This window comes from Ranitomeya variabilis, chromosome 5, assembly GCF_051348905.1.
Source record: "Ranitomeya variabilis isolate aRanVar5 chromosome 5, aRanVar5.hap1, whole genome shotgun sequence".
NCBI lineage: Eukaryota > Metazoa > Chordata > Amphibia > Anura > Dendrobatidae > Ranitomeya > Ranitomeya variabilis.
This window is the reverse complement of record NC_135236.1, coordinates 6,851,525-6,866,871: the sequence shown is the minus strand read 5'-3', so window position 1 is coordinate 6,866,871 and position 15,347 is coordinate 6,851,525. Positions and strand designations below refer to the sequence as shown.

General features: G+C 48.1%; 1 protein-coding gene across 1 annotated transcript in view; it reads left to right on the top strand.

Annotated features, from left to right (window-relative positions):
- TFR2 (transferrin receptor 2) overlaps window positions 1-14,139 on the top strand; it is a 112,672-nt gene extending 98,533 nt beyond the window's left edge. The window contains exons 10-19 of the mRNA XM_077261519.1: window positions 5,002-5,177; window positions 5,462-5,581; window positions 5,654-5,736; window positions 5,808-5,871; window positions 6,050-6,117; window positions 6,468-6,544; window positions 10,748-10,832; window positions 10,922-11,149; window positions 11,518-11,658; window positions 13,277-14,139. Coding sequence (XP_077117634.1) covers window positions 5,002-5,177; window positions 5,462-5,581; window positions 5,654-5,736; window positions 5,808-5,871; window positions 6,050-6,117; window positions 6,468-6,544; window positions 10,748-10,832; window positions 10,922-11,149; window positions 11,518-11,658; window positions 13,277-13,510 — 1,276 coding nt within the window. The 3' untranslated portion in view covers window positions 13,511-14,139. The remainder of the gene's footprint in view (window positions 1-5,001; window positions 5,178-5,461; window positions 5,582-5,653; window positions 5,737-5,807; window positions 5,872-6,049; window positions 6,118-6,467; window positions 6,545-10,747; window positions 10,833-10,921; window positions 11,150-11,517; window positions 11,659-13,276) is intronic.
- The last annotated feature ends 1,208 nt before the right edge of the window (window positions 14,140-15,347 follow it).

Sequence of the window (15,347 nt, the reverse complement as noted above, 5' to 3'; positions counted from 1 at the left end):
AGTACAGTATATATACAGAGCTCAGTATAAGTGAGTACACCCCGTGTATTATCAGTACAGTATATATACAGAGCTCAGTATAAGTGAGTACACCCCTGTATTATCAGTACAGTATATATACAGGGCTCAGTATAAGTGAGTACACCCCTGTATTATCAGTACAGTATATATACAGGGCTCAGTATAAGTGAGTACACCCCCTGTATTAGCAGTACAGTATATACACAGGGCTCAGTATAAGTGAGTACACCCCTGTATTATCAGTACATTATATACACACTGTTCAGTATAAGTGAGTACACCCCTGTATGATCAGTACAGTATATATACAGGGCTCCGTATAAGTGAGTACACCCCTCTATTATCCCCTATATTATCAGTACAGTATATATACAGGGCTCAGTATAAGTGAGTACACCCCGTTTATTATCAGTACAGTATATATACAGAGCTCAGTATAAGTGAGTACACCCCGTGTATTATCAGTACAGTATATATACAGAGCTCAGTATAAGTGAGTACACCCCTGTATTATCAGTACAGTATATATACAGGGCTCAGTATAAGTGAGTACACCCCTGTATTATCAGTACAGTATATATACAGGGCTCAGTATAAGTGAGTACACCCCCTGTATTATCAGTACAGTATATATACAGGGCTCAGTATAAGTGAGTACACCCCTGTATTATCAGTACAGTATATATACAGGGCTCAGTATAAGTGAGTACACCCCCTGTATTAGCAGTACAGTATATACACAGGGCTCAGTATAAGTGAGTATACCCCTGTATTATCAGTACATTATATACACACTGTTCAGTATAAGTGAGTACACCCCTGTATGATCAGTACAGTATATATACAGGGCTCCGTATAAGTGAGTACACCCCTCTATTATCCCCTATATTATCAGTACAGTATATATACAGGGCTCAGTATAAGTGAGTACACCCCGTTTATTATCAGTACAGTATATATACAGAGCTCAGTATAAGTGAGTACACCCCGTGTATTATCAGTACAGTATATATACAGAGCTCAGTATAAGTGAGTACACCCCTGTATTATCAGTACAGTATATATACAGGGCTCAGTATAAGTGAGTACACCCCTGTATTATCAGTACAGTATATATACAGGGCTCAGTATAAGTGAGTACACCCCCTGTATTATCAGTACAGTATATATACAGGGCTCAGTATAAGTGAGTACACCCCTGTATTATCAGTACAGTATATATACAGGGCTCAGTATAAGTGAGTACACCCCCTGTATTAGCAGTACAGTATATACACAGGGCTCAGTATAAGTGAGTACACCCCTGTATTATCAGTACATTATATATACAGAGCTCAGTATAAGTGGGTACACCCCCTGTATTATCAGTGCAGTATATATACAGGGATCAGTATAAGTGAGTACACCCCCTGTATTATCAGTACATTACATATACAGGGCTCGGTATAAGTAAGTACACCCCCTGTATTATCAGTACATTATATATACAGGGCTCAGTATAAGTGAGTACACCCCCTGTATTATCAGTACAGTATATATACAGAGCTCAGTATAAGTGAGTACACCCCTGTATTATCAGTACAGTATATATACAGGGCTCAGTATAAGTGAGTACACCCCCTGTATTATCAGTACAGTATATATACAGGGCTCAGTATAAGTGAGTACACCCCTGTATTATCAGTACAGTATATATACAGGGCTCAGTATAAGTGAGTACACCCCCTGTATTATTGGTACAGTATATATACAGAGCTCAGTATAAGTGAGTACACCCCTGTATTATCAGTACATTATATATACAGGGCTCAGTATAAGTGAGTACACCCCTGTATTATCAGTACAGTATATATACAGGGCTCAGTATAAGTGAGTACACCCCCTGTATTAGCAGTACAGTATATACACAGGGCTCAGTATAAGTGAGTACACCCCTGTATTATCAGTACATTATATACACACTGTTCAGTATAAGTGAGTACACCCCTGTATGATCAGTACAGTATATATACAGGGCTCCGTATAAGTGAGTACACCCCTCTATTATCCCCTATATTATCAGTACAGTATATATACAGGGCTCAGTATAAGTGAGTACACCCCGTTTATTATCAGTACAGTATATATACAGAGCTCAGTATAAGTGAGTACACCCCGTGTATTATCAGTACAGTATATATACAGAGCTCAGTATAAGTGAGTACACCCCTGTATTATCAGTACAGTATATATACAGGGCTCAGTATAAGTGAGTACACCCCTGTATTATCAGTACAGTATATATACAGGGCTCAGTATAAGTGAGTACACCCCCTGTATTATCAGTACAGTATATATACAGGGCTCAGTATAAGTGAGTACACCCCTGTATTATCAGTACATTATATATACAGGGCTCAGTATAAGTGAGTACACCCCTGTATTATCAGTACATTTAATCATAGACCTGAGACAGGGACAAGGGGGCATCCTCTACGTCTGGAGGAATGAAGGTTTAAGCATAATAACAGACGCGGATTCTTTACTGTAAAAGCAGTGAGACTATGGAACTCTCTGCCGTATGATGTTGTAATGAGTGATTCATTACTTACATTTAAGAGGGGACTGGACACCTTTCTGGAAAAGTATAATGTTACAGGGTATATACACTAGATTCCTTGATAGGGCGTTGATCCAGGGAACTAGTCTGATTGCCGTATGTGGGGTCGGGAAGGAATTTTTTTCCCCATGATGGAGCTTACTCTTTGCCACATGGTTTTTTTTTTGCCTTCCTCTGGATCAACATGTTAGGGCAGGTTAGGTTAGGTTATGGGGTGAACTAGATGGACTTACAGTCTTCCTTCAACCTTAATAACTATGTAACTATATATACAGGGCTCAGTATAAGTGAGTACACCCCTGTATTATCAGTACATTATATATACAAGACTCAGTATAAGTGAGTACACCCCCTGTATTATCAGTAGAGTATATATACAGGGCTCAGTATAAGTGAGTACACCCCCTGTATTATCAATACATTATATATACAAGGCTCAGTATAAGTGAGTACACCCCTGTATTATCTGTACAGTATATATACAGGGCTCAGTATAAGTGAGTACACCCCTGTATTATCAGTACATTATATATACACGGCTCAGTATAAATGAGTACACCCCTGTATTATCAGTACATTATATATACAGGGCTCAGTATAAGTGAGTACACCCCTGTATTATCTGTACAGTATATATACAGGGCTCAGTATAAGTGAGTACACCCCTGTATTATCAGTACATTATATATACACGGCTCAGTATAAATGAGTACACCCCTGTATTATCAGTACATTATATATACAGGGCTCAGTATAAGTGAGTACACCCCTGTATTATCAGTACAGTATATGTACAGGGCTCAGTATAAGTGAGTACACCCCAAGTATTATCAGTACAGTATATATACAGGGCTCAGTATAAGTGAGTACACCTCCTGTATTATCAGTGCATTATATATACAGAGCTCAGTATAAGTGAGTACACCCCTGTGAAATGTACGATTTTTACCCAGTATCTCCCTGGACACGAGCAGTTTCCACTTTCTGACAATTCTCGTTTTCACAGAACGTTTCCCCCATTACAGGATACGGAGGTTATAATATAACTTATTACAGAATCTTCAGCTTTACTTCAATTAGCTGATGGAGAAATGAGTACACCCCCATCAGTATCTCCTCCATCTAGTGTTGTGTGTGGAGGCATCGCTTCTTCTCGGCCTGGGAGGAGCAAGGTGGCAACATATCACAGCGTCCATCTTTCTCCATCTCCAGAACGAGCTGTAGAGCCGGGATGCCGGAGGGAGAGTGCTGACAACTTGTCTCCAGGACTGCCCATAGGGGTCTGGTTGTCAGATCAGGAGACACTTGGCCCCGAGACACCGTCACTTGTTCTCTAGAAATGCAGCAGATGTGAGGGTGACATCTTTGTCATGTGGAGAAGAAAAGCAGTCCACCGGGGGCCGGAATCATGGCGCCATCTTCTGTCACTACAGAGCAGCACATCTGTGGCTTCACGATACCATAAGTGACATGAAGCCCCTCAACACCAGCAGCTCATGTGCCCCCCCCCCCCCGACACTGGCAGCTCTTGTGCCCCCCCTTCCCCGACACTGGAAGCTCATGTGACCCCCCCCGACACTGGCAACTCATGTGTCCCCCCCAACACTGGCAGCTCATGTGTCCCCCCCGACACTGGCAGCTCATGTGTCCCCCCCGACACTGGCAGCTCATGTGTCCCCCCGACACTGGCAGCTCGTGTTCCCCCCCCCGACACTGGCAGCTCTTGTGCCCCCCCTGACACTGGCAGCTCATGTGTCCCCCCCCCGACACTGGCAGCTCATGTGTCCCCCCGACACTGGCAGCTCGTGTTCCCCCCCCCCGACACTGGCAGCTCTTGTGCCCCCCCTGACACTGGCAGCTCATGTGCCCCCCAGACACTGGCAGCTCATGTGTCCCACATAAGGACACTGCCCTCACCAGGTCTCCCTGGAATCTTGTGACATTTCTCTTCCATGTGGTGCCATTGCTGACACATGTATTGAGCCGGGGAGGGCTTCTGTGCTCCATATCGCCCTCTCGTAGTCGCCCGTCTGCTGTCCACTGCTGTAATGAAGGATCAGACTGACCTCGGGGTTAATTCTTGTTCATTAGAATCTTTCTAAACTTTCTTTGCTTCTAAGGCTTTCATTGGGGTGTACTCATTTTTGCAGTATGGTCTTGAATGAATTTTTTAGGAAAATTATTTTTTGGGTGAAAAGTAACAAATCTTGTTTGTCCTCAGCTGTCGACATTGGTGGAGTATTGTGTAGTGCGGTGTCCTATAAGAAACCAAAGGGGTCAGAGGAATCTGTTGGGGTGTACTCATTTATTCTGTGCACTGTAACTGTGCAGATGCAGCTTTGGCTGTGACTGGAGTATAATGTTCCTGTCCGTGTTTGCAGGAGCCTGTCCGGTGTCAGTGTCCCTGACACTTGGAGGCCTCCAAATTCCCTGCCCTACAGTTTGGGCCCCACACTGACCTCCAAGGGCCACAAGGTTCGGCTGCAGGTGCACAATGTTCCGAGAAGCGAAGAGCTGCACAATGTGTTTGGCAGCATCACTGGCCGCCATGAGCCTGGTGAGTAGACCGCCCCTTGCCCTCTCCTCCACCCTCGCCTCCATGATCACCTCCACCCTTACCTCCACCCTCACGTGTACCCTCTCCTCCACACTCACCTCCACCCTCGCCTCCACGCTTGCCTACACCCTTGCCTCCATGATCACCTCCACCCTTACCTCCACCCTCACGTGCACCCTCTCCTCCACACTCACCTCTACCCTCGCCTCCACGCTTGCCTACACCCTTGCCTCCATGATCGCCTCCACACTCGCCTGCGCCCCACTAACCCTCTGTGTCCCCAGAGCACTACATTGTGGTCGGAGCCCAGCGCGATTCCTGGGGCCCCGGAGCAGCACGGTCTGGCGTAGGCACTGCCATCTTACTGGAGCTGGCCCGCACTATGGCCATGATGGTGCACAATGGTGAGTGAGGCAGTGCGGAGCATAGCAGAGCCGGCAGTGTGCAGTGGTGACGCTGCAGTGTCTGTGTTCCAGGTTTCCAGCCCCGCCGCACCATCCTGTTCGTCAGCTGGGACGGAGGAGACTTTGGCAGCATTGGAGCCACGGAGTGGTTGGAGGTATGACATGGGTGCGATGGCCGTTCCCCTCTGGTGGTGCCCCCCACACTGACCGTGCTGCTGTATTTCAGGGGTACCTCAGCATGCTGCACCTGAAGGTGGCCGCCTACGTGAGCCTGGACACCCCAGTACTAGGTAACGCACCCCTGCGGCTCCCAGAGAGACGACGTTCCATCTGCAGTCAGCGCATCTCTGCTATCAAATGGTGGCAAAAAGGGTTTCCATTCACTGACAGAGAGCCGAGATGGAGCCGCAGCAGAGATGGAGTCGCAGCCGCACAGCTCACACTGACCGCTTATTCTGACCTCTGTAGGTGATGAAAACTTTATCGCGAAAATGAGTCCTCTGTTCACAAGCCTGATAGAAAACATAATAAAGCAGGTATGCAGCTCCTCTCCCCACCACGGGTCCCGCACTCCTCTTCTCACCACTGTTCCCCTGCTCCGCTCCTCTCCTCACCACGGGTCCCCTGCTCTGCTTCTCTCCTCACCACTGGTCCCCCGCTCCGCTCCACTCCTCACCACTGGTCCCCCGCTCCGCTCCTCTCCTCACCACTGGTCCCCCGCTCTGCTCCTCTCCTCACCACGGGTCCCCCCGCTCTGCTCCTCTCCTCACCACGGGTCCCCCCGCTCTGTCCTCTCCTCACCACGGGTCCCCCCGCTCTGCTCCTCTCCTCACCACGGGTCCCCCCGCTCTGCTCCTCTCCTCTGTGTTCCTCTTCTCTCTTTTAGGTGGAATATCCTCGTCAGAGTAAACAATCCATCTACGAACGTGTGAAGATGAAAAGTGGTAACTGGAAATCAGAAGTGTAAGTACACCAGTACCAGCAGTGCTCCGCAGGGCTCCTCTGCCAACCACAGGTTAGATGAATGTCCTCAGGGTTGACCTGTCGTTAGACCGACACCGTGACATCTTGTACATATGGCCACCAGATCATGAACCACACCGCGTACTTCTGTGCCTACAACCATCCGAAAACTTGGGAGTTTCACACAGGAGTCGATCTCAGGTCGTTTTTATGACTTGAAAGAAATGAGAAGCTACAATTGGCCTGATGGCTCGTAAGAGTGGTGTCATGGGTACAATCCCACCGCTGCCACCAATCTGTCAAGAAACGCAGCTCCACTGCCTCCAACTGTCATGACAATTATGCTATTGACTGATGCGTGATGGACGGGACCGCGGCTGCTTCCACCACTAGGCCGGTTATTGGGGTATATACAGTGTATGTGTATATATATTTATTTGCATTTTACAGTGAGAAATAAGTATTTGATCCCTCTGGCAAACAAGACTTAATCCTTGGTGGTAAAACCCTTGTTGGCAAGCCCAGCAGTCAGACGTTTTTTGTAGTTGATGATGAGGTGTGCGCACATGTCAGGAGGAATTTTGCTCCACTCTTCTTTGCAGATCATCTCTAAATCATTAAGATTTTGAGGCTGTCGCTTGGCAACTTGGAGCTTCAACTCCCTTCATAAGTTTTCTATGGAATGAAGGTCCGGAGACAGGCTAGGCCACTCCATGACCTTAATGTGCGTCTTTTTGAGCCATTCTTTTGTTTCCTTGGCTGTATGTTTTGGGTCATTGTCGTGCTGAAAGACCCAGCCACGACCCATTTTTAATGTCCTGGCGGAGGGAAGGTGGTTGTTACTCAGGATTTTACAGTACATGGCTCCATCCATTCTCCCATTGATGCGGTGAAGTAGTCCTGTGCCCTTAGCAGAAAAACACCCCTAAAACATAATGTTTCCACCTCCATGCCTGACAGTGGGGATGATGTTCTTTGTGTCATAGGCAGCATTTCTCTTCCTCCAAACACTGCGAGTTGAGTTAATGCCAAATACCTCAATTTGTGTCTCATCTGACCACAGCACCTTCTCCCAGCCACTCACAGAATCATCCAGGTGTTCATTGGCAAACTTCAGACGGGCTGCACATGTGCCTTCTTGAGCAGGGGACCTTGCGGGCACTGCAGGATTTTATACCCTTACAGTGTAATGTGTTACCAATGGTTTTCTTGGTGACTGTGGCCCCAGCTGAAGTTCCCCCGTGTAGTTTTATGCTGATCTCTCGCCTTCCTCATGATCAAGGATACCCCATGAGGTGAGATTTTACATGGTGCCCCAGATCGATGTTGATTGACAGTCATTTTGTATTTCTTCCATTTTCTTACTATTGCACCAACAGTTGTCTCCTTCTCATCCAATGTGAGGACTGGCGGAATGCACCGAGTTAATATGGATGTTATAATTGGTGCGTTCGCAGCCTGGGGTCCACCATGCAGGAGACAAATTGCTGCTAGAAAATGACGGCACTATATGGCGGTATAAGTGAACTCAGTTACTTCACTGAGTCACACAGAAAAGAACACGCTGTCCCCTGTTAGCGTCACAGGGGAACAGAGCTAACTGCTGAGCTGATGGCAGTCAGTGGTCACGCACACAGAGAAGCACACAAACACTCCTCTCCGGAGGTGCCGGTATTCTAGGGGCTTATTTCAGCCGGGTCCCTGAATATAATCATACAATTAGCAAGCTCATGACGTGAAGTGATACTAGCGCATGGCCATGCAAACCTTTTATAGCTGCAGCAGCTACAGGACCTTCCTAGAGGACCAATGGGAGCTGCAGCTGTACCTGAGCATGTGACCCCTGACCTCCAATGAGAGGACTTACCATGGGCATGCTCAGAAGAGAAAAAGCAGGACTTAGTCCCAGAGACATCTGCTCGCCGCTGACCAGTACTGGTTACAATGGCTGAGGCTGGGAAAACAGCAGAAACCATCCGCACAGTATCAGGCCGAGCCAGACGCTGGGACCGACGTCTCCGCTGAGCAGGCTCCACTGCGGCTGGAGAAGAATGAGAGACCGCAGAGGAGATGGCCCAAGATTCCCCCTGTGCAGAGGCAGGAACTCGACCCCTAACACCCAATGTCTTATGGTTTTGTAGCCCATTCCAGCTTTGTGCAGGTCTATCATCTTGTCCCTGACCGTCACATCCAAACATAGACTAAGTGTGAACAGGTGCTGAACCTAGAGTCACCGACTCGTATACAGTCAAATAAATAAGGCTTCTTTCACATTTCCGTCGGCGTGACGTACCGACGGACGTTGTGAAAATTCTGTGCAACGTGGGCAGCGGACGCAGTGTTTCAACGCGTCCGCTTCCCATAGTAAAGTCCCAGGGAGGAGGGGGTGGAGTTCTGGCCGCACCTGCGCACTTAAAATTGCAGGACCCGACGTACGAAAAAATGTTCCCTTGAACGTTTTTTCGCTACGACGGTCCGCCAAAAAACGACGCATCCAGTGCACGACGTATGGAACATGTGTCCATACTTTGCGATGCGTCGGTAATACAAGTCTATGGGGAAAAAACTTTGCAAGATGCGTTTTTTCAACAGAATGAGGCATTGCAACGCTTGGCAAAAGACGGAAATGTGAAAGTAGCCTAAGGCAGCACACTGTGACAGTCACTTTTTTGAAATTTGTATTCATTAGCCTTCTGACCGAGCACTTCTCCGCCTCTTAGCCACAGGTGTTTTAATCGCAGCAGGTCCGTTACCCCTCCATAGACAGAGAGAAATTATAGTCTAAGAGGTTTCACAGGTACCCATTCAGATGAAGACGTTTATTCTCAGCGAGGAAAGGAAAGTTTAGGACCTGGTATACGAGAGATGCCTTAATGTGGCTACCAGGTACACATGAATTGGCCAATTTATGCGCTTAACGCTCTCATTTTTCATATTTCTAGTGCAGTAATGCAGTTCCATTTTCATGCTTGCATGTTTTAGCGCCGCAGTGTGCTGCCTTATTTATTTGAGTATCATCTTGTCCCTGACATCCTTAGAAAGCTCTTTGGTCTTGCCCATGTTGTAGAGGTTAGAGTCTGATTGATTAATGGAGTCTGTGGACAGGAGTCTTTTATAAAGGTGACTATGTAAGACAGCTGTCATTAATACAGGTAACGAGCGTCTAACTGGTCTGTAAGAGCCAGAACTCTTAATGGTCGGTAGGGGATCAAATACTTATTTCTCACTGCAAAATGCAAATACATGTATATAGTTTATACAATGGGATTTTCTGGATTTTATTTTTGATATTCTATCTCCCAATGTTAAAATTAATCTACCCTTAAAATGATAGACTGTTCATGTCTTTGTTAGTGGGCAAACTTACAAAATCAGCAAGGGATCAAATACTTATTTTTATATACCTCTGTAAGGTCACTGACAGCTCAGCAATAACAAAAAAAAGCACTAGCTGCCATCACCAATCGTTTATATAGGCCGATTGGACACTTATTACAGGTAGCATATGGCTTCAGGGTGCGATTTATAGAGCAAGAGGATCAGAGCTATTAAATTTTATATATTCAAGCCGAAAAGTAGGCAGTGTTTATAAAACATTTGCAGAGATGATACAAAATGGACAAAACAATACGGTTTATCAACTACATAAAATATAAAGGATAAACAGAAGAAATGCACTAGACCTGTCACAGAAATGGCTGAGCTTAATGGAGGGAAGCTTTACTTAGGGCAATGGATAGAACCACAGCGCACTGTGTCTATCAGGACTGACACTGATCATAGTTCGGCATTTGCTTCTATTTGCACACATTACTCCTACCTACCTCCCCTCCACTGACTTATAACAAAGCTGCTCAGGGATGTGACTGACCTTCAGAAAATTATGGGATCTTCAACTACCATGAAATTTTCGCCCCTGGAGGCCCCAGGCAGAAGATATCAACGTCATATCTCGATGTTATGTTTCTATAGATAGAAAACATGGCATGGATATTGTCATCCATCTGTCCGATATTAATTTGGAGGTGTTGCCGTGACGACCAGCGATATAAGACACTGCGTTACGTTCACCACGAGTTACGAATGGTGTGACGCCTTCTACGAGTGGTGTGACGCCCGCTACAGGTCATCAGTAGGCAGTCTTTTTTGCTTGCATCCTGGGATAATCCCTCTCGATTTTGTGGACTTCTCTTCTTTCTGCAGAATCGTTCCTCTGGTGAAGGACAGCAGCGCCTTTGCGTTTACTGCATTTGCCGGGGTTCCCGCGCTGGAGTTTTCATTTCTTGAGGTGACGCCTCCATTCTCTCTCTTCCCATCCCTGTAGTTGTCCTTGCACGGCTCCACACCACCTAATGGTTCTGCTCACATATCTTCTAGAACTTGCAGCCATATAAATGCCTGGACACGAAGCAAGATACATATGAGAGCCTGGACCAGGTGACGAATGGCCGCCTTCCAACGGTCGCGCTCAGTGTGGCAGAAGTCGCTGGACTTGCTCTGATCAAGCTTTCCCATGATCACATCCTTCCTCTGGATTACACGGCGTACAATGATATTCTGCTGAAGCATCTGGTCAAGCTGCAAGGTTATCAGAAGAAGCTGAAGGTGAGGGTTCAAGCTGATGGTCCCCTCTGTAGTGTGTAGAATGACGGGTTCCCAAACACTGCCTTGCCCCATGACAAGTGGTTCACAGGGCACAAACCCCATAGGTCTATTTTAGGGGTGTCCTACAGATAGTCACGTGGGCTTACGGGATAATTCAGAAATCTTCTTACTATTAGTAGACCATTATGGACATAGTCCACGAAGCAGTAAGACCCCACACACTCCGGCAACATCGGAGATTGAGAGGATGAACTCTGTCTATGGCCTCAGCCGTACATGACTAAGTACTAATGCTCAGATTCACTTCAAAATCGGGAGGGAGACCGTCAGAAGGGCATAAAAATAACTTGTGTTTGGATTTTGTGCAGTCTCGGGGTCTCACTCTTGACTGGCTGTACTCTGCCCGGGGCGATTACACACGAGCTACACAAAGACTGAAGAAGGCCATCAGCCAGTCCGATATCCACAATGAGAGGGTCATCCAGTTCTTCAACGTGCGCATTATGAGGGTGAGTGTCCTCTGTGGGTGTATTTTGAGAGTGGGTGCATTTTGAGGGTGCACTGTGAGGGTGGGTGTATTTTGAGGGTGCATTGCGAGAGCAGGTGCCTTCTGTGGGTGCACTGTGAGGATAGGTGCACTGTGACAGTGGTTGTCCTCTGTGGGTGCACTGTGAGGGTAGGTGCCATCTGTGGGTGCATTGTGAGGAAGGGTGACCTCTGAGGGTGCATTGTGAGGGTGGGTGACCTCTATGAGTGCACTGTCAGGGTGGGTGTCAATTGTGAGTACCTTCTGTGGGTGCACTGTGAGGGTGGGTGTCTGTTGTGGGTGCACTGTGAGGGTGGGTTGAATCTCGGGGCAGGTGCCTTTCATGGGTGCACTGTGAGGGTGATTATCGTCTGTGGGAGCACCATGAGGGCGGGTGCCGCCTGTGGGAGCACCGTGAGGGTGGGTGCTGTCTGTGGGAGCACTATGAGGGTGGGTGTCTGTTGTGGGTGCACTGTGAGGGTGGGTTGAATCTCAGGGTGGGTGCCTTTCGTGGGTGCACTGTGAGGGTGATTATCGTCTGTGGGAGCACTGTGAGGGTGGGTGCCGTCTGTGGGAGCACCGTGAGGGTGGGTGCTGTCTGTGGGAGCACTATGAGGGTGGGTGTCTGTTGTGGGTGCACTGTGAGGGTGGGTGTCTGTTGTGGGTGCACTGTGAGGGTGGGTTGAATCTCAGGGTTGGTGCCTTTCGTGGGTGCACTGTGAGGGTGATTATCGTCTGTGGGAGCACTGTGAGGGTGGGTGCCATCTGTGGGAGCACCGTGAGGGTGGGTGCTGTCTGTGGGAGCACTATGAGGGTGGGTGTCTGTTGTGGGTGCACTGTGAGGGTGGGTGTCTGTTGTGGATGCACTGTGAGGGTGGGTTGAATCTCGGGGCAGGTGCCTTTCGTGGGTGCACTGTGAGGGTGATTATCGTCTGTGGGAGCACCATGAGGGCGGGTGCCGCCTGTGGGAGCACCGTGAGGGTGGGTGCTGTCTGTGGGAGCACTATGAGGGTGGGTGTCTGTTGTGGGTGCACTGTGAGGGTGGGTTGAATCTCAGGGTGGGTGCCTTTCGTGGGTGCACTGTGAGGGTGATTATCGTCTGTGGGAGCACTGTGAGGGTGGGTGCCGTCTGTGGGAGCACCGTGAGGGTGGGTGCTGTCTGTGAGAGCACTATGAGGGTGGGTGTCTGTTGTGGGTGCACTGTGAGGGTGGGTTGAATCTCATGGCGGGTGCCTTTCGTGGGTGCACTGTGAGGGTGATTATCGTTTGTGGGAGCACCATGAGGGTGGGTGCCGTCTGTGGGAGCACCATGAGGGTGGGTGCCGTCTGTGGGAGCACTGTGAGGGTGGGTGCCGTCTGTGGGAGCACCGTGAGGGTGGGTGCCGTCTGTGGGAGCACCGTGAGGGTGGGTGCCATCTGTGGGAGCGCCGTGAGGGTGGGTGCCGTCTGTGGGAGCGCCGTGAGGGTGGGTGCCGTCTGTGGGAGCGCCGTGATTGTAGGTGAGCTCAGTTGCGCGATCTGTCCCACTTCTTGGATGAGATTTCGTGCTGACAGATGAGAAAAAATATGTCTGAATGCTTCTCCTTTCTCGTCTTCTACAGGTGGAGTTTTACTTCCTCTCCCAGTATGTGTCGGCCATTAGTTCTCCGTACCGCCACATCCTCCTTGGCCGGGGTGAGCACACCCTGGAGGCTTTGATGGAACATCTTGGGCAGGAAAAGGATACTATTAATGACAATGAACTTCGCAAGCAGATCGCCCTCTTCACGTGGACACTGGAGGGGGCTGCCAATGCTTTGAGCGGAGAAGTGTGGGAGGTTCAAAGAAGTTTCTAGACCCCAGAAACGTTTGACCTTACAATGACCACTCTATAGCCTTGTGTTTCATGTTGACCGCGTGAATGTGCCCGCTCCGGCAGGTGCCAGGAATAATGAAGTAATGTCTATCAGCGACAGGGCTCGCTATAACCTACTGTTACAACTTCATTATCTGGTGCCATTTCGAGGGGAACTTTACAGTATGTTCATTTATCTCCTCCATGAAGTCGGGTAGGATTTTGGAGAGGACCCATATCCCTACTCGGAAATCTCTGACCTTGACTTTTCCATGAGTCTGGGTTCTCCATGTCGCTCCAGCGATCTTCACCAAGGAAGTTGGTGGATGGCCGAGCTTATGGCCTCCCACCAGTGTTTTCTGACATGTCTATATGGTGTTAAGAGGAGGGATTCCCCACTAAAATCCACTTGTGGCTTCTACTAATGCAGATATGGTTTGCGCTTTGGTCTTGCTGCTTGTGCTCCATGTGAAGCTGATCTTATGGTTCCTGATGTGCAGAAATCAGCCGTTATTACGGTTTATCACTGACAGTGCTCAGTAGAACTGTACCTTGTTGTGTGGCTGATGTCTCCAGTGTTCCTGTATGAGTCTCTGAAGGGTTTGGTTTTCTATTAAAGGTCGAACGTGTCTTGAGATTGTTATTTCTACGTAGGATTTGATCCATGATAAAGTCCTTGTATGTGGCTCAGTGACCACTTCTCACATCCAGCCATCTAGCATGAGGCTGGACCACCAATTGCTCCTCAGCTAGCTTGCATTGTTCTTGACCTTGAATCTCCAGGTTGTAGACCCAAAAACGGACTAGATGAAACCTCAGATGAAATGGGGTCCTGTGTATTGATTTGTCATCGCTTCTCTTCAGATATTTCCCATCACTTCTCCTTCCTGACAGGTCCTATATATACTGTGTATATATATACAGTATATATATATAAAGCTCTATCACCATCCTAAGGGCCACCAAAGGAAGGAAACAAAATGTTCACACAGTGGAGAAGCCCTTCAATGATCGAATCGGTGGAGAATGGAGAGCGTCAACATGGAGGCAATTTACATTTTAAAACTAATCTACCTCCTTCCTCTCGTTGAATCCCAAAAGTGGTAAAAACTGAATAGTACATTAAATACAGAAATGTGACAGCAGGTAAATAACCCAAGTACATCCACACGTCTATCGGCAAGAAGCTGTCACCGCAGACCTCTCCTCCTGCATCTTGCAGACCATCATAGGAGCAGCCTCAGGTGAAGAAGTGTGCGGGCTGTGTTGTATGGCATCTACTGTTAACCCCTTAAGCCATGCGATCCTGCCCGTCTCTTCCAGGCGACCTTGTGACGTGATCGCAGCGTGCCGATGATTGTCACCAACAAGCCGCTCTCCATAGGAGCGCAATTTGTCCTATACACTGCACCACCATTTAAATAAATAATTCAAAAAAACAGCGTGGGATCTCCCCATTTTTGACAACCAGCCTTGCTGAAGCTGACAGCTGACGGTTGCAGCCCCGAGCAGTAAGTTTTGCCTGGCTGGTTATAGAAAATACAGGAGAACCCTGGATTTTTTATTTATTTATAGCGCAGGCGGCGGGTGATGAATACTCCCATCAGCCACTCCTGCTCTCACTGTTATTAGCGGCAGCAGGTGTAGGCTGATGGGACTATATCACTTGAATATAACTCTCATCATTCTCCCTTGCTCACGCTGATCGCTGGCAGAGCAGAGGAGAATGATGAGAGCTGTCTTCAGCACCCGGCGCTGGGGAACATCGCTTACTGTACCGCTGCTTCTCAGGCACCGGGACGTGTCACATGGATGACATCTCAGTGTGTCATCCATGT